Raw genomic sequence first — 26293 nt, 5'->3', positions numbered from 1 at the left:
CCTCAAAGTTATCCTGAATATTCCTGCAAATGATGCGAAAATAAATGCGAGCACGAAAAGAATTCCGGTTCGGATTTATGAATAATAAAAAAACAAATTGTGACGTTGGTAGCGTGTTTGCCTTGTGTCTGATCAGTGCTTGTCTTAACACATCACCGAAGACATGTAATGCAGCCGTTTGATATCCGACGGGTAACACAGTTAACCCGGAGCGGACAAAGCGAATTTATTCGGGGGGGGGCAATTCAATTTATTAATCGTGATCGGATTATCTAAATGAACCGTCAATTACCGGGCAAAGCTCTTCCTCTCTCTCTCGCTCTCTATGTATATGTATATGAGCAAAAAAGACGAAATATAGTGCTCACAGTGACCCCTGCCAGGTTACTTCAACAGCAATAATAGTCAATCAAAAATTGTTGTATTACTGAGGGCCGAAGATGATGCCGAAAGGTGGAGTGATGAGGCGTAATAGCTAGTTAAAAAAAATCACCACTTGTAATAAAAACACTTACGTCCATTCTTCATCGCGCTGTCATTTTTATTCTGTGTATAAACTATGCATTCTCATCAACGCACAACAACATGCACTCTTCTTACTTTCGTTGTTTTCTTATAATCTTGCTGAAGACATCTAAACAGCGGTCGTATTAATTCATCAGCCATTGTTCCAATATTTTTCGCATTCATCGTTCGGTTATCCGGTCCATAATTGTCATTTATGTATCTATATATAGCTGTAATCAAGCGGCACACTGTTATTGTAAACCACTATAATCCTTGTGTGTTTATGTACCTGCGTAAATGATCACGTTTTTTCCGCGATTATTAGGCTTCTTTAGCCAGTTGATTGCACTACATACCAGAAATATATGAACGCAGAACCTCCTTAGCAGTTGCGGTTGAGCGATTACATGGTTTTTTCGCAAGTTTTAAACTGTGTTTTTATTTTGTCGTTGTAATACATCAAAACGTTCGAACCGTTGCGTCAATCCAAAAGTCCGCTCTGAAAAATACGCACGCTAGGTTCGGCAATAAGAGTAAATAAAATTTTTAAAAACTAACCAACAATGTTGCCATTGTTAGTTATTTTAATTGCCATTGCTAACCCTGCTTTTCTCTGCCGTTGTAAGCTGTGCGCAACACGTACGGCACGGCGCCAAAATCGAGTAAACCCCGTCTTGATTATATAGTCGCGCTTTAGAACGCATCTCCCTTAGAATCTGATCGACAGGTGGTCAGAATTAGAAGAAATAGCATAGTACACAAATGGATCAATGAACGCAGACTGCTGTTCACTACATTCGGCAAATTTTCAACTCATTCGAACTGGGTCATATAGGAAGCAGTAACACGGGCTGTCCATATCTGAGCATATCGATCTGCACGTATTGAGTGGAAACCCATAATAACATATGTGTATTAGACAATTCTGTCTATTGGATATGGGTGTGTTTCTGATGCGAACAATACTCAACTATAACTTTCCGGCCTATGGACGACTGTATGCCATGCCATGCCATGCCATGTCATTTACAATAGTGGTTGTTTCCCAATTTGTTTCTACGAGCGATTGACACACCTAGCAAAACACGCGTCGTCGACGCTAATTAACGATCGCCTCGATATTATGAGCTTTGCTCCACTTCGAACAGTTGGACACTGGCGTTTTTGTAAAGTACGCTACACATATATTTTATTAATGGGGAAAATAGGTTAGCTATTTCGCATTTTTATACAACTGAGCTCGGAGAAGTACAGAAAAAATCACTGGTCTGCGGTAGATTAGGTTTGTTTTAGTTTTCAGTCTTTTTCAACATTTTTGACTCGATGGAGTCGATCTCTGCAAACATTAGTCAGTCAATTACTTTTCCTAGTTTGACTCGATACCACTTCTTCTATAATTAATTATTATCTATTATTTCCAGTTTATTTAGGATCATCAAAGACCGTATCACAATTTTTTCCACTGAATAGCTCATCAGCTGTTAACAACGGGGGAACAACCATGAACTCGTTAGCCTCTTAAATCGTTTGTTGACAAAATGTTTATTGTATATCTCTACGTGTATTTCGTGCTATTTCTTGCTTGTAGGAGCCATTTGTTTGTTCCAATCAACGTGTATGCATATATATTATATATCTTTTATTCCTTCTGTATTTACAATGCAAAAGTTTTGAGGCTTTCTTCTGCATCATAACAACAATAATAATAATAATAGTATTAATAAAAATATAACTAATAATAAGGCCAAAGTATGGCAAAAAAGCAACATGCGTATATTTATATGTGTAAATGCTGAGTAAATATCATATAGATAATCGGCCGAATATATATATATATATGTATTGTGACACTAGCGTTAATTGTGTGAGTAATTTTGTGACAGAGCAATGACCATGATGTATATATAGCCGCGTATTGTACGAGAAAAATAAATGCTATAAATCATAAAAAAATATACAGCCTTCCCAATATTGATAATAAACATCATACAAATAGGGCATATATTGAGGTAACGATAATGATCCGGTAATAGCTTGAGATTATATTTATAGAATAAACGACGCTCATTATATTGGCACAAAAACCGAAGTTATTGCTAGTTCGATGAAACAAATCATGCACTCATTTATAAAATGCTTCTAAGTCAATCAGAGCTTTTCCGAACAATTTGTATCTCCGTTGATAATCTCCCATTTATCTTCTATCTAGTAGCGGCCGTAGAATAAACAAATAGTTTTGACTATAATTTGAGCTTTCCTACGCATCTCGTCTTCAAACGTCGCCCCCATCACAGACCTAGGTATCCAAATAAATGTAAACCTCATTCGTTTCATCTTCACTACGTTTCATCGACCTATTTCCTCGGATTTTCTATAATTTTTTTGTTCAAATTGTATTTCATGATACCTGTTCATAGACGGATATGTTCCATTGTAAAATATTTTTGCGTTTCACATATTCTAGAATATGATAGACGATACTTGTTATGATAAATATAGGGTTATTTATGTTTTTACGTGTATGTTAAAGTATAAATGAATACAATCGCATGCGTCCGACACTTGCAGGTACATGGAGTTAGCGATGATGATGAAAATGACCGTTATGTTAGTTAGACCATTAGAACGTAGAACGTCTTATTGATCCACAGCCAACTGGGTCATCAGTCTGCGATTTCATAAAGCATAAATGGGATTGTACTAGGAAATCCAAACAAAAAAACGTGGCGTCACAGTAAAGAAAAAAAACAAAAGTGTAAATCGCACGGTGCAGCAATTACTGTGACCGCTAAGATTTCGAGGCTAACTCCCAGAGAACGGCTGTAAGCATTGCTTAGCTTAAACAAACGCATCTAAAATAAGCGAGACAAATCACTTTCGACCTTACAGCTTAGCTGCAGACTCGAATTTCTAGCTACAAAACGCTAAATGCCGCATCTACCACATTTAGGGGTTATTGGTGAGCACAATCAAAGGACAACTGTGAGAAATTATTCATTACTGCATGAGTAAACACGGTGTTCACAAATTCGAACAACTAATAACATACGCTACGTGGTTAGATCCATGATCTTGCCCCCACTATTGCACAGAGCACACATGCAACGGTATGGCTAAAAAAGACACAACTGGAATAAAAAACAAAAGGAGAAGAAATAAACGATACAGACTAATGAACTGAAAACATAATTGAATCAAATAAATAGTAACAATCAACATGATGTCAGTGACCATTGGAACATTTGAAGGGTGTACCTAAATAATTATGACTACTTCATTTGAGACCAATAACAATTGAGAGCAAAAGTCTAGCTCAGCTTCACCATACGACACGATATTGCTACACAACAACGAAAGGTTCCACTCAGACGGAAAACAGTACATCTGAGACTTTATGGCAAAGGAAGATGACGTGTGCATTCTGCAAATGATGTCGGAACAGTCGTTAATTGAAATAGGCATCCGACGTTGTTTGTCGTATAAGCGCGATCAACCGACCAAAGAAGCAAGGCTTTTACTCTTTTTTGCTTTACAAGATCGTTGCCGATTAAAGTATTGGCCCATCGCTTCGTCTGGCGACTTCACTATTCCTTTCTGTTCACCCAGTACGCCTGTAGCCAAAAATAATTGGGACAACAAGACCTAGAATAATAACAACAGGGGAATAATGCAGAATTCGCGCCGATTGGGGCAACATAAAAAGGCATTCACACGCTTGTGCTACAAAGAACACAAATGCTACAAACATAAATAACATAAAGAGGACAAAAGGTCTGCTCGTGTTCGCTGCCGCCTCATGAAAGGTCCGTAAGTAGCCCTGACTGAGTCGCCATCAGCCGTGTTCATAAATGCATGTACTCCCGCGGATACGCACGCCTACTTATTAGCAAGAACACAGAACACGTTGCTGACCCGCCCCACATATAACATATAGATATTATTACGTTGGCGGTTTGGGACGAGCATTGATTAACGATGACATTTGCTGTTCACATCATTGAAGAGAGAGAAAGAAGCGCAGCAAACGTATAGCGTTGCTTGAAGTCTGTCTCCCGTAGTTAAGCTTACGTTATTCGGACATTCGTACGTTCTCGCCTAACTGTTGTACGTCTAATCGTGTTCATCCTTTCGGACTACTTTCCCGAAAAGCCGTTCTTCCGTTCGTTTCCAGTTGTTGATTTGTAACCGAGGGATCATGCATCCGTACGCGAGGATCCAGCAGCCATTTTCAATCGAGAGCTCGTAGCTCTCAATGAGTTTGAAGCGTCAGTCTATATATGGTGTGTAGCGTGGATTATTTAGTGTACTGTATAGGGACAACTGGTAGACCACAAACCGGTCGGCCAATGCATAACAGGACACCGGCATAGAACCACTCGCGACCAGCCAGCTTCGTTTCGCTCCTGGCTTACGTTCACGAGCCATTCGCCTATCGAATTAAATTAACTGCTGCAGCTGAATGTAGCAGTTGGAGTTTTGTACAGGATGCACAGACGTTTTGCATTGGGTCAAATCCCAACGTCAACATGTCGACGATGGTTATGAGCGTTCAGCAGCAGTTCTGACGTCAGGGATATGGGGGGCAAGTGAGCACAATGCTCAAAGAACCATCCATCTGATATTACTGGCGATCACGATACACGCATTGCCCTAACTGATTCAAAATTAATTGTCGCTTGTTCGTACACGAAACTATATAGTGATGCACAACAGAAGATCGTGCTGAGGCTAAATGTAAAAAATCATAGCAGATTCCGCTAAAATTTTTCATCCAGCCAAAGAAGACGAGCATTGCTAGAAAAATTTATTTCCCATATGAGCCTTTTATGAAGGAGATCATTACTGAGCACATTGAAATACGCTTGCATATTAAAAATTTCAATATCTCTAGTCCAAATAACAGGCCGTGGTTCAATAGATAACTGATATCCAGTTCACATAAATGGCTGGGAGAATTACGGCGTCACACCGAGCCTCTAAGCAAACCATTCCAAAGTGTCAACGACAAAATCACTTCTTCGATTCATAGAGTGCCCGAAATATTTGTTGCCCTTCTCAACACAATACTAGCTGCACTAGGACATGATCATTGTTGCTCTAATTGTTCGATGTCGATGAAAGACCTTCTCTGCTGTCAATATTGACTTGCAGGCAATCGTACTATGGAGAAAGGACACGTATGGAAGAGTCTGATAGTGTTAGACAACTGCACTAAAAGCCGTATCCGTCTCTGGTTCGCTTTTCCACTTACGACTAGGCTCAAACTTTATTGTGTTTTTCATGTAAACGACAGTAGTACTAGCAATACAGATTAATTCTTAAGCAATGGCATTCGCTACAGAGCTCTGTTCTCCAGCCATTCAATCTCACTTCTTCTACAAAAGGCTTACGCTCTTTCATTGCGCAAGAACGCCATATCGATAACTGCCTTCAGCAACCGTTTCTATAGTGGAGCGATAGCGTCATTGTCTGCCGCTACGGCAGACCGAGTTCGACAGGCCGTCAATAGGCGAGGTGACTGAGTAGCCTGAAACGTGAAGGCAAGTGCCATGCCGATCTCACGCGCGACGAAACCAGTGGATAATTGAAACAGAAAATTTACCAAGCTACATGCATAGTACAATGCGACAAAGCACGGAAGCTGCCAGGAATAGCGTTGCGATACACCAGATCGTGCAAAAGTAATAACATAAAATCGTCGCTATGGCTAGCTATCCACGAACGTTAAAATAACAACAACAACATTTCGATTTTTTCCCTTGAAAAACTCGCATTGTGACTAGTTGCTCGGACATAGTGTCATTAACTGGACTGGGTTAGAAAGGACATAACCATCATTACAATTACGTATACCTATGTTGCCGTTCCAATCATCCTGCTGCTATATTAGGTGGGGTAAAAGCAAGCATTCGTTTGCACTTGAAATCGAAGAGTATTGCAACTTTTTTGTTGAAGTCCCGCATCTCCGCCTTCTAATTCACCGGACTAGCTGAAACTCGGACAAGTTCAAGCATTAACCAAGAATGTCCCGTTAGGTATTGGAGTCACATAAACAGAGATGTCACACCATAGATTAAAGCCCGCGCTTATAGTTCTAATTTGTCCTGGTACGTCCCACAACAAACAATCTTTCAAATATATAGGTACACCGCATTTTAAGTACAATAGATGACAGGCGAAACGAGCGATTGAAGCTTCGATATTGCTCCTAAAACGAGACAAAGTCCCGTTTCAATGGAAACCTGATGTACTTGAACACGAACAAAGTCGGACACTGCTGCTATTGTTAAGGTTCCCTCAACTAGGACACAAACAGTTTGGGAGACCACGTTAGAAAAAGGCGAGCAACAGCTGCGTAATGTTAACGGAAGTAGTAATAATTTATTTATAGTAGGTTAGGTTATTAAGAGAACGGCGTTGCGATAAATATCGTACGGGGAACACAGGAGAATAACTAGCGGTAATATGAGGTAGGATATTACGAAAACAAGGCGCGTAAATCTATCAACGCAGAAAGCTGTCCGAGCGTGCAAGCGAAAGTATTGTAAACTCGCAGAATTTCTCCGGTTGCCACAGGTGGCACACTATAGCCAGCCGTCAATTCTAGGTCAAGTGATGATCACAGATCACACGATCTGCATGTATATATATTATGTATAATGCATATGAGTAAAATCGTCCGCAGGTATAAACTAATATATGTACGTATATGTAATCATGTATGTATGTATATATATATACTCCTGGGTATGTACATCGCCGAACGACTACACGAGGCACGTTGGGGCACTACGAGGGGCGGTGCCAATGTTTGCGCGATCGTTCCAAACAATTCAGAGCAACAACTACTGAGCGGATATGCGAAGAAGGTAGTCTATCTCGTCTTATACGTATTTTGTAGATAACAGGTTAATTTGGATTTTATCTCAACTTCTGAGTCGTTTCCTAAATTGTGAACCTATCGAAAAAACTAATTCAAACTTGCTGCTGGCAAACAAAAGAATCGTGAATCCGCATTTTCCACTGTTTAGGTAACTGTTGTAGCGATAGTTGCCTTTGGACGATCTGAGATTAAAGATACTAATCATAATAATAATCGTGATAGCTTTTATACCAGATCGGTAGCCTTACTTATCTAGATAAGCACAGTAAAGTTACGAATATGTTGTATCCGATCTGAATAATATAATAATAACATAATATGAATATTGATTATATACCAGTAGTGGATGGAGCGTAATCATAGAATTAAGAATAGAGTCGCTCATCAAATATTTACAACAGACCTGTCCCTTTAAACTCGGATCCGAGGGCCGGCCTTGTTCCAGCTTCTACTGACAAATCGACCGACCAGCTAAATGAATATATTAATAAATGGCTAACGTAAATGTGTACGAATGCTACTAGAGTGAATGTTCTTTTTTGCGTAACGTTAGAATCGATGACTGAGGAAGCTTACCCCGTCGACAAGAATGTCATTTCCAGCCAAATGCGTTACGTCTCGCACACCATAACTTCTACGAGAGCAAGTTCAATTAGCACTAACTTGCGACACCATTGAGAAAACGACCACCCAATGACCTTCCAATTAACTTTACGTATTCGTAACAAATGTTGCAACATTGCACTTGGCCTGAACGCACACTAGCTTCAATGAATAGCTGCATCGCTCTTACGACATATTTGTATGGAGTAACTCTGCATGCCTGCTTTGTAGAATGAAAGTGCCATGACACGAAGCTCCGAACGTGATCTGTCTTTAACGAGGGCTCCATGAGCCTTCTTTGCAAAACTTCGTCCACCTTGCCAACTTGGACGATTACAAAAGGTCGCAGCAGCACCGTTTAGGATTGACGGTCTTCTGTACACTCGATGCACACATCGTGATCCGTGGGCGGTGTGCAACAAAGCATTCTGAACATCGCAGCTCGATATAGCGCCAATGCAGGTCCTTTCTAAGGTGCTCAGCCTTTTGTATTAGGTACAGCCTCTCCAAGTGGAGCAGAACACTGGACAGCTGGCCAAGATGGGTATCCAGGCCCTTCTGTTATTGACGATGGGCCCGTTAGCGGCGAGCCGTCAGTCTGCGCGTCGAACAGATCGAGTCCGTTCAGCGCACTACAATTCGACATCGCGGTATCGTTTACCGGCCCGGGAAGACCTGCGCAAACACCATTTGTATTTGGTGGGATGGTACCGACCACCTGTCGTGACTGTTGAGCAAGTGGCAATTCAACGTTCGCCATCGATGCCTGATCTACCGCCTGAGTACTTGCGGATAGCGGAGGTAATACTTTTTCCACCTGGCGAAAAAAAAATTGAAAGGTTTTCATAAAACTTACACAACAGATTATCGACCGACAGAGGCATGATTTGGAAAAAGGTAAGGATGTTGCCAGTGTTCCACATATACGAATCATAGTACATTTTCTGATAAAACTTCTGCTACAAGGCTAATTTCAGTTCAGATCAGCAAGATTCATTAGTAAAAATGGTACGACGTCGCTGAGAATGTGTTAAACCTGCGGGACTTCCCTTATAGTTTTACAGACAAATCTTTGCCAACTAGATCGACTCATTTTCACTTTGATAGTGTTGTGTTTATTTTTCTTCATTTTCTTGTACAAACAGTACATTTTCAATCGTGCTACGGAGCCAGCTTCTGGACAGGTAAACATAAAAATAATTGTGTTTATTGACGTATGTAATTATAATGCTTATGTGGAAATTTCACTTTATGCTAACAACAAATAGAAAAAAACAAATTATCACGAGCATTCGATCTCGGTATTACATGAGGATTGAAGGATCGATTATACGAATTTAATACCAAAAAATATAGGAAAAAGCTACAGGTACAAGCGGTACTTTTTGAAGCATGTACTTCAGTAAATACCACCATTCCAGTGATGATAGTAGCGATTTTGTGATAATTTACCTGGCCATGTTGTTGTTGCTGATCATGCAGTTGCGTTGCGAGGCTGTAGTCAGAAGTTCCTGAGCCTCGCTGATATAGTGACTTCTGTTGTAATGATGAGCTAAAGGCAGGTAAACTTGGCAGCACTTTTTGAGGCTTCGGCGCTTCTGCAATACAAGCAAGTTATAAAAAAAGTCTAATTTTTAAAAACACTTTCTATATAGAGATCGCTATGATTACTAAAAGAGAAAAGTCATTTTAGATAATATCTCAATCACACCTAAATCAACGTATCTCCGACTCATCTTTTTAATAACTTCGCTAAAACGATTTTTTATGCAACTTGATTATATAATCAATTCCAGTTAAAGATAATAAAGAAGTTCCTAGCAATGGTTCGAAATGAATAAGCTTGGCAGTAGATTTATTTGAATCAAACTAGTGCTTCATACCACAGTTCATTGTACTGTTATATAGCAAGGAAGCTTTAAAAAATGAGTGAATTTAAGGAACGATCGTCAGTACGAAACAGCTATAAATCGCGTTTACCATTGTTGTATGCTGTTATCTCCTGGGTGGGACTCAGATATAGCCGTTGATGTTGGCTTAACTGGAGAACGTCCACTGTCAAAGGCGTTGCCAAAGAATCCGCCTGCACTCTGCTGTTCATGAAGCTGCCAATGCATCAATACCCGAAAAAAACATAACTATAATATCTTACACACGTTTCACATCTATCGTTGGAGTACTTGAATTTTGCCAGAATTGTAAATTCAATAGAGTAAGATCTCTCACTGTACAAGTATAGATGAGAACTAAAATATGGAATTCTACTCAATGGTTTATCGTTTTATTTTATCCTCACCATTGGTTTTGCGTCGACTTTAAATAATTCGTAGCTGGAGATTTTCTAGCTAGAAGGCTTCGCAGTTGAGGCGCTGCCACTATAGGGACGGCACTCCGGGAGATTTCCACATGAGGTTTCTTTGGCAGCGATGGAGAAAACATGGTCCTGTTTTCCGTCTTGACCATGGCCTGCTGTGACTGTGCCAGCTCCCAGGACTGCTGGTTCGAATCTTGACTGAGAGGTCTTGATATGTCGTAAAAATATAACCGCCTATTTCCTATTGAAGCGCCTCCAGCGTTGCTCGCTTGCTGTTGGCCAAACGGGCGTTGAGTAGAGTTCGTTTCCCTAGCTGCGATGTTCGCATATGTCTGATTCAGTGATTCAGTAGTTTGATTTACAGATGTTTCGTTATACCTGCCCATCGAACTGTGAGTATCGTTTGAAGTTGTCGAACCTACAAATGCTTCTGGTTGTGAAGAAAACTCTGGAGATAAGAGTCTTGCCATCAATTGAGCAGGTACTCCAACTTCAGTGGCGGTCTGTTGTTGAACCGCTGACGACGCCGACGTAATTCGTGTACATGATGGAAGCGCATCGATCTTTGACGAACTGTGTCCCATTACGGTTGAGCCGTTCGTTATGAGCGGATAGGATGGAGCAGTGTTCACCTGTTGTGCTTGAGATAACGAGCCAGTCCGTGTTGATGATAATGAACTGTTCGTAGTCATCACCTGTGGTATGGTGCAACGATCTTCTTTTTTAAGCTTTGCGAGAATTTTCGAAATTTCGTCATCGGCTTCCTCCGTTAGAGATTTCTGTGTTGTTATGAAGGTGCCGGGCAGTGAAATGCCACTTGCAAAAAAGCTTTCATCAACTGGTGCGCTAGTTGCGGGAACGGCGTTGTAAACTGGAGAGTTCCTACTCACGATTGGTGACGATTTTAATTGCGGCATCTGTTGCTGCTGCTGTTTACCTGACTGATAGATGAACGAGTTAACGTCCAGATGCGAACTTCTGGCAGTTGCTGGCTGAATGCCGCAAGTATTACTGCTGAAACTGTCCCCGGTTGTATCCAAAGGGATGGCAGTGGGGCAAAGTCCGTTGGACGTAAGCGAGCTATAATCGTTGATATTGGTGGAGTCACCTACAAGAGGTGAAGTGGGATAACTTGCTGCTTGGCCTAATGGATAAATGGCGCTGTGACCTAAACGCTGTTCCGTATTTCGTGCTGCAGCCATCTCACCTCGTAACCGACTCATTGCCTTGAAGAGCTGCTCAGCACTTCGGGATACCCTGAGGAAGGAAAAACGCGATCAAATTCAAGGACAGTCTATCCATGTTAGACCAGGAAGAAATAACGGCACGCTACTGTATGACATACAGGGGAAATAGCGTATAAAAGCAGTGGGACCCCTCATTGAAAGCGAAAGAAACAACAGCTTCGTCTACATTAAGCAAGTCTGTAACATGGCTAAACAAGTCTTCTTCAAGCTTGAGTCAGAAACGAAATGGTCTCGAAGACTAATTTACTCACCGACGCAACGACGTGTGCTCTTCGGGGGGCAGCAGGGCTCTCTGCAGAATGGATAATCGCTGAAGAATCTTGGAGAGTACAGTCTTTTTTTGAAAGACGCTAAGCACCGTGACCCATTTGCTTTCGGAAGGAGATTCAAGCAAAGCCGAGAAAGCTTCTTCTAGATAGATTGTGTAGGAGCGAACCGCTCTCCTTGAGTACAAGATAAACACCAACAACAACGTTACTTGCTATATACTTGGGATACGCCTGTCTTGTGTATCGTATCTAATTCCTGGGCGATAAGTCAAGGCGTGCATACTCGCCACATCTAATAAATGAATTTCTGAAATAATCCAACATTGCATAGGGTTATATTTGCACTAGAATAAAAAAACTAGGCTGATAATGGCTAACTATTAAACAGTGCTTTGTTTATGGCTCATCTTCAACGTGTAAATATCGTATGCCTGAAAAACAACTTCACAACCAACGACTAAACTTACCTTACGTGGCTTCGCCAGACGTCAGCATCAACTCGACACGGGACGCCGTCGCTGTGATTATGGAATGACATTGGCGTTTCATAGGAGGCTGTACTTAGTGTAGTAGATGCTGCTGTCGTTGTCACCGAAACCATCGGGACGTATATTTGTTGATTCGGAGAGGTTGCCGTTAGTGAGATTTGGTGAGTGTCACCTATAACGCAATCTGTTCCGGTCGTGGTAGTAACAGATTGCCTGAGGGAATTAGTGCAGTGCTTGTTTGAGATGTCGTTCGAAAGTTCTCTGTCTGGAATATTCAAAGTCACCACTACGCCCTGCGCCGGCGACATCTTTGGATTAGGGGGTCCGATCCCGTTGATCGTGTGGACTGACTGCGAAGCAATGGCTGGGGGCAATGTTCTGGAAGGTTGCTTGCGCGTCAATTCGGATGGACTTTGCGGACCCTCAGGTAGTGATAATATGGCAGGTAATCGAGCAAGACCCAGTCGAGCTCTACCAGACCCGCCGCTGGTGCTCATTGCACCCACGATCTCTGCAGGTAGCGCTACATTAGCTGGACAGGGCTCAACTCGTTCTGGATGCGGTGGACTCGTTTCACTCACAGACAAAACCTGATTTAATGACTCTGGCCTAAAATCGTCTGTTTCGCGCTCTAATTCCTCCTATGAAATTGGATATAAATTTAAGGCAATGAAAATTAATGTTTTAGAAACAAGTTAATAATAAATAAAGTATTGTATTTATCTAACACTTAATAATATTATGCGTTAATAAACTGAAAAGTTTTAAAAGAATGGAAAGTAACATCACAGTAGAATGTGTTACGCAGATACGGAGTTTCTTAAATTTGTGCTTCATTTAACCGTCACATACGTTCGTTTAGCTAATAAACAGTCTTGAAATACTACCATGCATTGAGGCCACGTTGTTTCTGTCAAGTCTTCCTGATCTCCTAAGGTGGCCCACTGCAAGCTCCTTGAGAGGTCCCCGGCCACCTCAAGGTGAATGATCAACGGTTTCACGTCCAACGGTGGACTTACGACGTTATTAATTTCCGTTTTCGGCGACAATGTAGGTGCCTGTCCGAGATGCATCCCAGTAGACGGTGAAATCCCACTGGGTGTATTCGGAGTTGGAGTAAGCTGTTGCGATGTTGGCGGCGTCAGTTGCAATATATCGTTTCGTGATTCCATAGTCGGCGACAAAGCTGGTGCCGTTGACGACAAAGGCGTCATTGGCAGCGCTGTCATTGGGACCTTTTTCTTGGGTCCAGCAAAGCCTCCCCTCGGCGAACAGTACTCGCGCTGCAGTTTGCATCGTATGCACAAACTGCTGCCGGATCCGGATTTGGGCCGCGCCTTGCACCGAGAGCATTTGTGGTTGGCGCCTCCAGCCGCACCTTGTGCCCCTTGATTGCCCTGCTGCTTTTTTGTACCGCTCGCTCCTCCGCCGCTGGTCCCGGTGCCACTGCTGGTCGAGCCAGAATAGGATGTGTTGCCATTTGGCGGGCCAATTTGTGGCGGAGGCGTCACGAGCAAAGCGATACCGGGCGAAGGGGGCACACGGCGGGGCAGCCCTCCCATCGCAGGCAACAGTGCACCGCGATGCATGCGCGCCACCTATTGGTCAGTAATAACAGCAGAACCAAAAAAAGATACCAATAGCAACAACAACAACAACGATACTAGCAATAACAGTTACGAACAATACAAAAATTAGTAGCACTTTAAAATATAGGCAGCCAGTTTTCAAATGAAGAACAATACCTAACTGACTTACGCAATCGTAGTATTAATAGTAATAATAATAAGAGCAAGAAGAATGACACTCCGCATCATAGTTGTTATAGCCTGGCTATCGTGAATCCTTAGATGTTGCAAACTCCCTGACGCATTTTTTTTGCAATTTAGTAAAACTCTCAGTTATTAAAAACTGTCTAAGGTTAGCTGAAGCATCACGCATCCCGAATAAATACTTGTACGACTTTCTTTATTTAAATCTGTAAAGGGTTTCCGAAAACACATCTACGTAATATCGCAACAAATAACGTAACAAAGAGCTAAAATATCATAATTACGATGGTAGTTTGATCAGTTAATAATGCTGACTTACGAAAATAAAGCAATACCAATCAAATCATTTTGAACAGAATCAATTCGTCATCCGAAATAAAAAAAATTAATCAAACAAAATTGTTCACAAAATTGAATAAAATATATTTGAATTAATTAAAAATTAAATAGAAATTTATTCAGGGATTCAACGGCTTAACACCAGCGAACGATATTCAGCGATAGAACAAAAACCTACTACAAATATAACTACTGCAAGATTACTGTTTTGTTTTGTACATGCTCTGCAAAAATACGTTGATAAGTATGACAATTGTTAATATTCTATGTAACTCATAATTATTCGACATATTTTTAAACTGCATCCTTTCAGTCTTCTGCAGCGCTAGCAAAAATTCATAAATACTTTTAAATTTCATTCTTGTCATTTTAAGTCTAGAACTATTTTACGGTTGTGTTGTTGGCGCCTGTTAGTCTTTAAGAAATCTGCAAATTACAACCATTTACTCTACCATTATCGTCGTCGGACATTCCTGACAAATGCAACGAACTCTAAACCCATAGATGCAAGAAATACATTTTCTGTTTATTGAATGTTATTTATTTTTCTCAGGCTTTACCAGGACTCATTAAGGTGTAGCTCACACTGACCATCGGAACTTTGAGAGCGCCCTTTCATCGAGTTCATAAACGTCCGCATGGCTATCTAACTTTTATACGAGGCAAAGCATACATGTTTGCCAACAACTTCGTACAGCTTCACGTCACACAGCGTTCCCACTATAGGAATGTTCGCATATCCCATTCCTAATTGCATTTCTACACTCCCGCCGGGAGAAGCTTACTTCTCACCCTTAAACAGAGCAAGCGACCACTTTCTGTGAACTCGTAATAAGTTCGCCTGATCACTTTATAATTATCTTCATTTTTACTAACTTGTTAAAAGCACATTCTGTTATTACTATAATATCTTGAGATGTTCTCTCAAGGATCATATCTAGCTGCATTCAACCTCAATCTGCCTGCTCTTCTCTGTCGTCTTCCATTATTAAAACAGTTCTACATATGTCTAGCTAATTACCACATCGTTCCTGAACGGCTAAAATCGCGCCATCTCAGCTAAGCACGCCGACAACAGAGTGCTACGGCTAGTTAGAACCGGATAAAACCTTAAAGTACGAGTAGTAGGCCCCAATCTGCATGATGACGCGAGATCCACCGACTGTTCAAACAGAGAAACAGCTGATCAACACGAATCGGCCTGAACCGGTAGGAAATAGGAAACATTTAAAAAATCGGCACTCCAGCTTCCTAACCATCACTTCACATCGTTCGTGTTTCTTGGTGATCATAGCTATTTTAGCACACTTGGCAACATAACTGGGCTATATATGATTCCTGTATACCGCTACCGCAGGAATAATGAACGAACAGCAGTACATGTCGTCTCAGCTCTGGTAGGTTTGGCTTAGGCAGCATTTGCTGGAGCTGGAGCTCCCCGCACATCAGTGACCTGCCCTGCCCAGCCCAAGCATTGAACAATTTCGATATGCACTTTTCCGTGGCGATTTTATCTTATCGACTCCTATGGTGAGATGGAGAAACTGACGGTAATGAGGACTTCGCCTCTCGATTATCGGAGACGTCCCGCACAATCTACAATAGAGCCAACTTGTAATTCGTAGCGAAAAAATCTATTTATTCAACGCATCGTCTAATTCAATGAAGGGAAAAATCACAGCCATTCGTTTAATCACACAGTCTCAAATCTTCCGACTAACCTACCTGCTCGGCAACTCACATCGGGCTGGCCGCTGGACGCACTTTCACGTAGATAAACTCACTCATACAGCTCCCGAGTTGCAATCACACAGTTTATAGTCAAACACTAATACGCTGCAGTAAAGTTCGGATGCAGCTTTCACTTGCCAGATGGGTGCGAACAACAGCTGGAGTTGGGGCCGACAGCGTTTGCCATGTCGTCAGCTGTGGCTGGCCAGATGAACTCAATTCGAGTACTCGATACTGGTACAATTACTTGCTGCAACAAATACGACCGCACGAAACAACTCAGAACAAGGTTCGTGTCGCTCGGTGTTATTGAATATTGTGGCTGCCGCTGCTTCTACGACGGCAAGTGGTGTTCCTACAGCGGCCGCCGCCACTGACGCCGCCGCCGCCGCCGCCGACGCTGCTACTGCCACTATTGCTGTTACAGGCAAAGCACTAGTGGGGCACACACTCACACAGGGCCGTGAAGCACACTCACAGATAAACGGCCACCATGCGAGCGTGTGCGTTTGTATGTGTTTGTGTGTGTGTACATGTGTATGTATGTGTTTGTATGTATATGTGTGGGTGTGTGTGTATATGAGCGTGTGTGTATGCATGTGTGTATGTGATGGGTGTATGTACAGGGCCTTGTGTGTTACTGGCGCCGAATTTGTGTTAAGGGCAATTTAGATGTGTGTGTAAATGTGCGACGAGCTGTTCTTTCACTTCCAATGATGATCTGTTAACAACAGATATCGATGTATATGCAGTAATGTTAGACGACAAGAAAAACAAACCCTATTGTGTTGTACCACAACATGTGGCCCTCTCCGGTGACGATGTTCTTTGACGTCAAACCTATTCGTATCGGTGACTAGCGACTGTGGAGTGCCGCAGAGACAGCAAGTCTTCCTTTATCCGTTCGGATCAATACGGATCAAGCGCATCATCGCGTTGGCAGCGAATGGCGGCGGAGAGTGGAACGACTGGAAAACGAATGTGCGTGGAAATTGAAGTGTCTGTGAACAGAAATGGCGGGAAATGAATGCGGGCTCGGCAAGAGGAGTTGACAGAAAATGACAACAGGATGGCCGAGGATTAAATAGGGTCGACAAACGGGCTTTGGGAAGCCATTGGAAACGTAGGCGATGTCATCTACGTATATGTCACTCGTTTTGGAGTCTGTTTGTGTTATCCGGTAGCACTAACGTTTTCACGACGTGTCCGCATGATCAATTTTTTTTAAATGGACACGGGGAGTCTATATGGTAAGCTAGATTACCATTACTGCACCTAAGCAAGCGTCTATCTGTTGGGAAGCGAATAGTTCATGGGACCGTGGTAAATAGGTGACACAGAATGGCATTTTGAAGACTGATTAGCAAAAACCAACACGAGCTAAGTGTGCGGAATACTTTCGAGGATCCCAAACCTGTACCTCCTCAACACATTGTGTTTCATTGAACAGATCTTCAAATCAGCACGCATAAATAAATTTAACTTTTAGCTAGTTTTTCAAATAATCATACATTATTGCGCTTGGTGTATTGAAAAAAAGTGGAATTTTTATTTAAAACGAAATAGCGAAAACCATAATTAATAATTTTATTTTGTGTTAGGCCAAAAGGCAAACGGGGAACTGTGTGGTTAATCAAGAAAATAGAAGAAAGTTTCCCAGTTTATATTTTCTAACTATTTTCAAAACTTCGAGTTTTTTTTTTATTTGCCGTCTATTTTACACCTCTCTTATCACAAAAATATCGCATGGATTTGCCAATAGAAACCAAAGTGCACAAATAGGCTAAACAATACTCTGATTAGTTTTGTAAAAGGCAAATATATCATAATATCTACTTTTCACATAATCTTGCAAGTGATAAGATAAATAATGTTTTTTCCTTGTTTTTTAGCATTTTTGGGGATTCGAAACCGGACTCACGGTTTGTTTCGTGCTAAAAGCCAATCATCTGAAGCAATGCTGGACACTAGGACCTGTGTAAGATGCCGATACTACATGATGCCGTAAAAAGCGTTACACACACGGCCATTAGAGAGTGATAAATGTACATAGACAAAAGAGAGATCCTCGCTTTGGCTAATCTATTTTTGGTCAAAGTCTAACTGATTATCAATTTATAGTTCATTTGTTTTGTTGTTGTGTTTTTTGCGGCAAACGGATACAAACTGAGGTGTGGCGGAGCCTAGTAGCCCGCATGAGCGCACATCTGGCAGACGTTGTTGTTGTTGTTATTAGATGTGATATTATATCGTTAGCTCTCCGTCGAAGTGCGGTGCCGCGTTGCTGTGAGCGGCGAGCGAGCCAAAGAGGCCCTTTTACTGGAGTACCATCGACTGAATCAAAACAGCTGATCGACTACATATCCTACCGTCCGTTGATATATATATATAAGCAGAGTAGTGTTTTTGCCAGTGGGGATTTGACCAGCTCTGTTAGTAGCAAGATAGCTGATATGTATTTTTCAATTTGCCTATATAAGACATTGTTTTACCTTCACCCCATAATCACATACCCAATGATTACTGTTAAACATTGTAGAATATGAAAATTTATGCTGATGTGCGGTGGTATGTGTTATGAATCGCTTACGTGCGTGATCTCGCGATATACCGTAATCACCATAAACGGCGCACAACTGTAATGAATGACTCGCCAATTTGATTCTTTTATCACGTACTAAACGAAGATTCATCTCACTGTGAAGCAAAGTGTCAACTACGGAATAAGTTTTTAAGGTTTTGTGCTAGAGTCCAAATCATGGATCCATCAGTGGTTTCTATTTTATGTTTTATGTTTGACAAGCGTTGTTGGCATAAGACACGCTTTACAACTAGCAACATATAGAAACGACGTGTTATAGATATTCCATGAGAATTGAAATAGCGATTTGCCAACAACGATAATAACTAGCGGTGTAAACATAGTGAGATGCATGCATCGTTCGCTTGTGCGTGCGTATCGTTAAAATAAACAAAGCTACAACAAGCGTTAAAAATTTCGCCAGTCGCTTTTGATGCTGTTAGCACATTGACTTTCTCCCTTTTGGCCAGTGGAGCGCGAATTACTACGGAGACGAAGTTTTCTACTGCCGACCACGGCCTCCGTTGTCATCCTGTGCTGGATATCTTTCTAGCCATTATCGTCATGGTTAGCTTAAGGTTAAGACGACTGTTACAGGCACTGTTCATGACGGGACTAATATTTCTCGTCTATCAAATATACTATCTCGGTCAGCTGCAGTCAGGGGCACAGGTATCGAAACGCCGGCGACTACCTCTGCCCCCACCGCCTTCGCCGCCCCAAATAATGCCCCTCGGAGTGGCTCCACATTGGGCGCATCTCTATTGGCATGAGGGCGCTACAGACTATTTCCAGTGTGGTGGGCGTGAACATCATGGAAAGTTGGTCGACTGGAAAAAAATAAATGATAACTACTGCGACTGCGGCGCAGGCGTTGAAGTCAATGATGAGCCTGCCACTGGAGCGTGTCCTAATACTTACTTTGTGTGCACTCGGGTTAGTTTCTCTGTAGAAGGGTGTGAGCATAATTTAACCTTGTGTATTGCTCGTTTGTTATTTATTCTAAAGTAATGGAAAAGAACTTAAAATTTCTTTCTTTCGAGATCTACATGATCGTGTGCGCCATGCTAGAGAAAATATTTTTTCGCTTACTTAATATGAGTAGCATGATTAATTTTTTTTTGTTGCATATCCGTTACCAGATCTATATGTACATTTATTACATACTATTATAAGAAAACTTCCATACCATTGACCAAGATAGAAATGACAGCACAGATCCTAATAATCCTAGTAGGCATACTTCCACTTCTCAAGCGAAATGTTTGTTTTGTTTTATATGCATAACTTACACAAGAACTTCGCATGGCCTCACTTTGAATATTGGAGGACGATGGCCGGTGCAGTCCCGTTTAGTCACAAGAAGATATTATGTGTTTTTTGTATTAAATGTTTGCCTCTCTTTACAGGATACCACTGTCAAAGTGCCATCTTCACGTGTCGATGATGGAATCTGTGACTGTTGTGATGGCTCGGATGAGCCGAATGACGTTTCACTTCCAGAATTTGCCCACATTACGAGACAACAACAGCAACATCATCGCGTGTTTCAGACGCCATGCCAATACCGATGCTAGCCCTTGTTCGTTCTGAAACGTAAACCGTAGTAAAGCGCCTAAAGATAGTGAACAAATAGAACCAAAGATTGGAAACTGACATATGAAGTCCGATTTGCGACTACCGGTCCAGCTACAAAAACAGTGACCCAGTAATTGCCAGAAGGCCTCTACAGAAATGAGCGGAATTTTAAGTAATGGAATTGTATATATTCTGCAGTATGTTCAGTTATATTACAAACGATTAATATTTAGATACTGAGTTTAAACATTTAACCGGAGCAATAAAAAGCGCAGGTGGTAATGCCAATCCTAATTCAATATGCTTTTATGATTCCTATCACTTCTTCAAATCTTTTAAGACGTTCTCTGCTTGTGCGTCTTACAGGTGCTGAAATCAACTTCTACAGGAAGATGATGTATATATGCTTGTTATTACCATTGTAAATAAATTAGAGACATTTTTTAAGAAGAAGGTTCATGTATTAACTAGATGTGGGTGTATATTGAATTAACGTTATATTCATAGACATTTTCTAACGCGAACCATTGTATATTCAGGGTAGTACCTAACTCTTCATATCTTAGGGACACAGTTCTTTCACTACTGTAGCTCGACCACAAACAGTTACTTCTAAATCGATAATACACTATCGCAATTCAAATTAAGCTTGGTGCCATGTGGCCTTATTAATGATAAGATCCCTTTCCAAGCTACAGCTAAACACACGTATTCGGAGTGTGGAGTAATCAAGTCTGTATACAATAATTATGAAACGCTTAAAACTAGATCCAGAAAAACGAATGATACGATAACAAAAAACTTCGCGAACTATTATATTATAAATAGTGACATTTATTAAACGGACTCCACATTGTCTTCCCCATCTTGTTCCATACCTTTGTGTTAAAAACAATCTCCCCCCTCTCCGGCCATTTTTATTTAGAAATCACTCTCGTCATCGTTTTTCTATCTTCGAATATATAGCTTGTGTGACAACGCACCATTTGGTAACGTCGAAAGTAATTCATCGCATGTTAATAAACAATCAGGTAACGGCCAATATAAACAACAATGTAAACTAGGCTGGCATTGCATCTAGAAACCGTTTTCATCCTCAGTCTGCATACGTTTGTATATAATTATTTGTAACTCTTATTATCACTGCATTGTTGCTGTACAGGTCGTTTTGATTTTATTGGTTTTTACGACTTCGCCGCCGTCGCCGCCGCTGAAGCCGCAATAGCTGCCTTCTTGGCTTTCACTGTTTCGACCAGATCCTTGTAACGTTTCATACATTCCTTTTTACTCCTGAAATCAAATGAATAAAATGAAGAAACCATGATAATTACTATAACGCTTCATGCACTCGTTTTTATTCCTGCAAATCGAATTGATAAAATTGAGAAGCCGTACTAAATACTATAAACAATGTTAATGCCGAGCGAAAATAAAGAACATATATGATAATTTTTGAACACACGAGTACGCGGGAAAAAGCTAGTTCGTACTATGATTTTTGTTACTGCTCGTACATCGGAGCTTCAAAAAAGACGCTTTTAGCAGCTGCGAAAAGTGGTATACTCATCAGTGTATTCGTTTTATGTACTCTAGCCGGTAGTTATTGCTTGTCCTTCATAAAGAGCATGCATAGCAAAGAGCGTATACATGATGACGATAGAATAACTTCATGTACGAAGTGCACTATTAGTCCAGAAAATATAATAGTATAAAACAACCTTCCTTTTTTTTTCTAATAAATCCACTTTTTCATATAAACTTCAGTTTTAAAAACCTCTATATGTCACACATGTAAACATGCTCTATCTTAATACTATGCACAATGGCTAGGTTTGATTTAATAGATTGATAGATATTGACACAATTTCATGATCGTGGAAATATCCAATCAACTAACCTGTTCGGTAGAACTGATGCAATTTTGACCCATCTCTCAGCTCCCAGGGATGCTGGATACGTTTTTAGCGCCTGCTCCAGTAATTTTTGCTCTTCATTCGACCACGCCCGTGCAATCTGTCACGACCGTAAGCAATGAATAAGTGCATGACTGAATGTGTTACCCAAAGTATGTGTCTTGTTCGTTTGCGGCCGGCCCTCCTTCGTCATCTCGCCCTCACAAGTTGTTTTTAAACAGTCTAACAATAGATGATTGCGTTGTCCTTCTTGGAATAAAATCGAAAACAATAGAGAATAGAGACAGTTAGTGCTTACCTCACTAATTGAGCTTAGTTTTTCCTGATGAACTCCAGCAATTGTTTCATCGCCTGTTCGCGCTGGTCTCAGATTTGCGGTGCAACTGCAATCCAAGCAGTAGAATAATAAGTTAACAAGCGATCTCCACTTTCAAAAGTTATCATTCATCATATGATAGTGTATTGCGGAGCGAGGACTTCATTTGTCAAACATCGCTGTCGTATAATCTCTATTATCTTTCCCGTAATAGCATACTTCGTTTTATTAGAAGTAAACTCAGCTACACAAAGTAACTTAAACGAAATGAAACTTATTTTAAAGGTACATGTCATCGTTTGCTCGAAACATAACATGTATATAATACTTAGCGTACGACTTTGTTCTACATACCTTCCTCCATCTTGGCGATTTCCCAGGCCAAATTTTTGCATTTCTTTGGCTTTGTTAAGAACGTCTTTGGCATTTAACTTAACACCGCGGCCCGAATGTTGCGCTATATATTGAGCGACAACCTATAATTTTAAAAACAAATGTTAGTGATACCAAAATCGTCGCATCACCATTTAATTTTAAATTCATGGTCAGTAGACGCATTCATAATCTGCTATAATTTTAAGATAAGGCATCGACATGGATTAGAAGCACTGAGCGTATATATATATATATATATATATATACCAATAGACTATAATAATTATTGTTTGTGCGACTTATTTGGAAATTCATCATCGTATTGTTAACGAATATGAGTTTGAAATTACTCGGCTTACCTCCCATCGATCAGTCGTACCAGCGGGAAAAAGATTGACTGCTTTTACAAGTAAATTCATTTCCTCTTGACTCCAGCCCTTCGAATTCGCAGGTCCACTTGAACCAGCTAATTGGTATGCAGCACATAAAATGTGATAATGGACTATCAGTTAGTAAGTTTGTTCGATTTCACTTCTAAACAGATTCTGCAAATGTTGGTAAATTAACCTCATTTTCTAATTGTTTTGTCTTCGATTAGTCATTCGTGATCCCTCTATGACTTAACGACGTGAAATAACTGTTGACAGATATGTAAAACAATTTGCTGCTTTTAAGTTGAACCTATAAACAGCACCTTGACCTAACCCAATCATTCTGATTTTCACTATTCTTACCCGGACCTCCATTGATATTGGTTCCCTTCATGGCGCCCTGCAGCGTTTTCATCTTCTCTCTCTCAAGCAGTTCCTCGAGTGTTGAGACTGCCTTATCAAAAACAGCTCGCCGCTCACTTATTGCCGTCTTGGCGTGCATCTCTTCATTGATTTTCGTAAGGTCTTCTAACGGAAGTACACGGACAATTTGGTCAACACGTTCAAGATTCTTGACGAATTCGGCCGAACCTATTTCCGCAAAGTTGCCCGCTTCCGCGCACATCGATTCGAATTGTTTCTTTTGTAATTTTTGTTCCTGCTTTAAAGCGTCGCGAGCCTTTTTCTCCTTCTCTCGGGCGGCCTTTTCAGCCATCTCTTCTTGCTCCCGTTCAAGTCGAGCAGCCTCCTCTTGCTGACGACGTTCTGCCTCCTCGGCGAGTTGCTTCGCGCGGGCTTCATCTAAATGACGTTTCTTCGCTTCCTCTTTAGCTCTTTTTGCTTCGTCTTTAAACTTCTTAATTCGGGGATCACATTTCATGGCATTATCGACCAGCTGAAGGATTCTTTTCGTTTCATCTTTCCTGAGTTTCTCTCGTTGCACTCGATTCTCTCGTTCAATCCAACGGCGTTCGTCGCGGTTCTCTCCTTTTTCCTTGTCCTCTTCGTCGAGGTAAGAATACTCGCGCCAGGATTTAAAATCGTACCAGAAATTATAGAACTCGTTAACCTCATCCTGAGTCGCTTCAGGCCCGCCGAGAGGCGGCGCATGGGGTTTAATCGACCATCGGGCGTTCCGCTCGAAAACAGGGGTAAATACGGCAAAGAAATTTGCTTTATTCTCTTCGCTGACAATAGGTACTGAGTCGTCGAACGTCGCATCAACCGAATCATAGGATCGGCGAAGTTTTGGATTACTGAGCAGGTCGTGTGCCCGAGTTATACAAGAGAAGTAATCGGTATCAATGTTATCAACTTTTTCGCCCATAGCTGCTCGTTTGTCCGGATGGTGCGATAAGACCTTTCGCCGAAACGCAGCCTTGATTTCGCGCTCGGTAGCATAGAAGCGACGATTCTGAAGGCCCAGGACGTGATAGTGGTCCTGCTGTTTCCACTCTTTTGGATCAAGTCCGCGCAAGTACTTCACTTCTTCAGGGGTCTCTTCAACCACGATTTCAGTGTCCTCTTCTTCGTCATTATCACTTTCCGTTGTTGAGTCCTTCTGTCCTCGACAGTTGAACCGCACTTCGTACTGTCGACCCACAGGTTCAAACTGAATCGGTTCGAAGTCAAGAAGTTTGCCAAAGGTACCACTAGTGTCATTCTCACTAGCGGGACCCAAACACAGCAGCATCTGAAAAGAGTGATTTGATTGTATTTTCGACTTTTGTCCCAAACATCTTTCTCAGTTTGGTGATCAACGTCATGATTAGTGATGACTTGGTCATTGCAGTTAGATCTAAATTATATTCTGTCTTCTTTGGCTCTGTTTCAATGATTTTAGCTAACGGACGTTAACAACAATGATAGTAATGCAAGCGCATGCCTCGCTGAGGTTGAAACGTTCGCGTCTAATTGAAGCTAACATGACGATAATAATCAGCCGAATATCCCATTGAAATGATCCAATATTTTGATTTGACACTAGATTTCACTCCACCACCACAATGATTTTATGCACAAAGCTGACATGGACGCTACTTTACTTCCTTCAACATACGCAAGAACCCAAACACACATGCATTTATAGTACAAATTTGTAACAGATCTTAAATGGTAACGCTGTTAAGTTGACCGTACGTTTGGAGGATTTGATACGCTCTATTTTCAACCCGAACATGGAAGCAAGCGCAAAGTCCAACTTGTACGAGGAACATGATCTGTGGCATTATATATTCTGGACACAGTGAACCGCAAACGATTCTACTATTTATCAAGTATTGTATTACAAATGAAAATGGCAGAACATGCAACGCATTTTCGTCATACGAATACGCGCACGATATGGAGCGTGGCTGGCTTTTGGTATTATGTATACACAATGACTGAATGACAATTCAAATTAGGCCATTTACCATAAACGAGCTCCCACAGTTTCTACAGTACTACAAGTCAACGTTTGTCTTCTTTTTTACTCTGCTCAGTATCGAAGCTTCGCTGTTGTGCCTGCTTTCAGCTCGCTGCAGAAATAGTCACAGATATCCACGTTCGTCAGTTCGGAGTCGATAACCGCCTCTGATAGCGATACTCAGACACAAGCTAATGTATCTAACTAGCACACCAGAAATATCCAGCGAACAGAACACGCTATAAGTAAACAGTAGCGTTTACGCAGAACCGGAAACAAATGCCAGAATAGCCCGCTTAAATGTGCGAGAGCGACGCCAGCATAACACCTTCACCAGCTTTGTGTACATAGGAAACACTCAGCAAGACTGAATTAACAACAGTAATAGAACCACCGCATATTCACTGTAGCGCGCACACGGGTAAATCGAACGTGTGCTTAACTAGCTGGTCGAAGCAGCCAGGCTCTTTGGCGGAAGTGGGGACCTAATCGGCAGTGGTGGCTAGGGATAACCTGTGCCTCAAGAGCACTTGTTGATCGATATGATATTATATGATAAATAGCAACTCGGTATTCATTATCTTATATCTAATATTATT

At 41.3% G+C, this 26293-nt stretch overlaps 3 protein-coding genes across 10 annotated transcripts; 1 reads left to right on the top strand and 2 right to left on the bottom strand.

Annotated features, from left to right (window-relative positions):
* Positions 1-516: 516 nt before the first annotated feature.
* On the bottom strand, positions 517-13899 carry LOC111268336 (uncharacterized). The gene is made up of 7 exons (XM_022847277.2): positions 13199-13899; positions 12291-12952; positions 11806-11997; positions 10290-11564; positions 9974-10098; positions 9446-9591; positions 517-8810 (listed from the first exon to the last, which is right to left on the bottom strand). The coding sequence occupies exons 1-7, from the start codon at positions 13871-13873 to the stop codon at positions 8472-8474; spliced, it is 3414 nt and encodes a 1137-aa protein (XP_022703012.2). The 5' UTR covers positions 13874-13899; the 3' UTR covers positions 517-8471.
* Positions 13900-17366: 3467 nt separating this feature from the next.
* On the top strand, positions 17367-20765 carry LOC111268335 (uncharacterized). Of its 8 annotated transcripts, none has more exons than XM_086971667.1 (4): positions 17367-17403; positions 18046-18131; positions 19332-19670; positions 20144-20765. In XM_086971667.1, the coding sequence occupies exons 1-4, from the start codon at positions 17382-17384 to the stop codon at positions 20309-20311; spliced, it is 615 nt and encodes a 204-aa protein (XP_086827793.1). In that variant the 5' UTR covers positions 17367-17381; the 3' UTR covers positions 20312-20765. The 8 variants fall into 8 exon arrangements, 6 of the variants coding, with proteins under 6 accessions (XP_086827793.1, XP_086827794.1, XP_086827792.1 ...); XM_022847272.2 differs by lacking the exons at positions 17367-17403; positions 18046-18131 and adding an exon at positions 18241-18585 and having other exon boundaries at positions 20144-20316; positions 20679-20765; XR_015314157.1 differs by lacking the exons at positions 17367-17403; positions 18046-18131 and adding an exon at positions 18246-18585 and having other exon boundaries at positions 20144-20484; positions 20679-20765.
* Positions 20766-21123: 358 nt separating this feature from the next.
* On the bottom strand, positions 21124-26117 carry LOC111268334 (dnaJ homolog subfamily C member 2). Its single transcript, XM_022847266.2, has 7 exons — positions 25702-26117; positions 23651-24980; positions 23276-23382; positions 22896-23017; positions 22524-22608; positions 22210-22325; positions 21124-21602 (listed from the first exon to the last, which is right to left on the bottom strand). Exons 1-7 carry the CDS (start codon positions 25702-25704, stop codon positions 21497-21499), a joined length of 1869 nt encoding a protein of 622 aa, XP_022703001.1. The 5' UTR covers positions 25705-26117; the 3' UTR covers positions 21124-21496.
* Between the last annotated feature and the right edge of the window lie 176 nt (positions 26118-26293).

Source organism: Varroa jacobsoni, unplaced genomic scaffold (assembly GCF_002532875.2).
Source record: "Varroa jacobsoni isolate VJ856 unplaced genomic scaffold, vjacob_1.0 scaffold_1277, whole genome shotgun sequence".
NCBI classification, from domain to species: domain Eukaryota; kingdom Metazoa; phylum Arthropoda; class Arachnida; order Mesostigmata; family Varroidae; genus Varroa; species Varroa jacobsoni.
Note: the sequence above shows the minus strand (reverse complement) of the source record. Positions and strands in the feature narration are given on the sequence as shown.

What these genes read in the sequence shown, in the direction of transcription:
- LOC111268336 (XM_022847277.2), bottom strand. Translation starts at nt 13,873, where the DNA reads ATGGGAGGGCTGCCCCGCCGTGTGCCCCCTTCGCCCGGTATCGCTTTG. An exon ending in GAGCACACGTCGTTGCGTCG is followed by an intron (nt 11,565 to 11,805) that starts GTGAGTAAATTA and finishes TTCCTTCCTCAG; the next exon opens with GGTATCCCGAAGTGCTGAGC. An exon ending in AGCAACAACAACATGGCCAG is followed by an intron (nt 8,811 to 9,445) that starts GTAAATTATCAC and finishes TTTTTTCGCCAG; the next exon opens with GTGGAAAAAGTATTACCTCC.
- LOC111268335 (XM_022847272.2), top strand. Translation starts at nt 18,349, where the DNA reads ATGAGCGCACATCTGGCAGACGTTGTTGTTGTTGTTATTAGATGTGAT. An exon ending in GTGGGGATTTGACCAGCTCT is followed by an intron (nt 18,586 to 19,331) that starts GTTAGTAGCAAG and finishes CGACTGTTACAG; the next exon opens with GCACTGTTCATGACGGGACT. An exon ending in CTTACTTTGTGTGCACTCGG is followed by an intron (nt 19,671 to 20,143) that starts GTTAGTTTCTCT and finishes CTCTCTTTACAG; the next exon opens with GATACCACTGTCAAAGTGCC.
- LOC111268334 (XM_022847266.2), bottom strand. An exon ending in CAATATCAATGGAGGTCCGG is followed by an intron (nt 23,383 to 23,650) that starts GTAAGAATAGTG and finishes CATACCAATTAG; the next exon opens with CTGGTTCAAGTGGACCTGCG. An exon ending in AATCGCCAAGATGGAGGAAG is followed by an intron (nt 22,609 to 22,895) that starts GTATGTAGAACA and finishes CTTGGATTGCAG; the next exon opens with TTGCACCGCAAATCTGAGAC.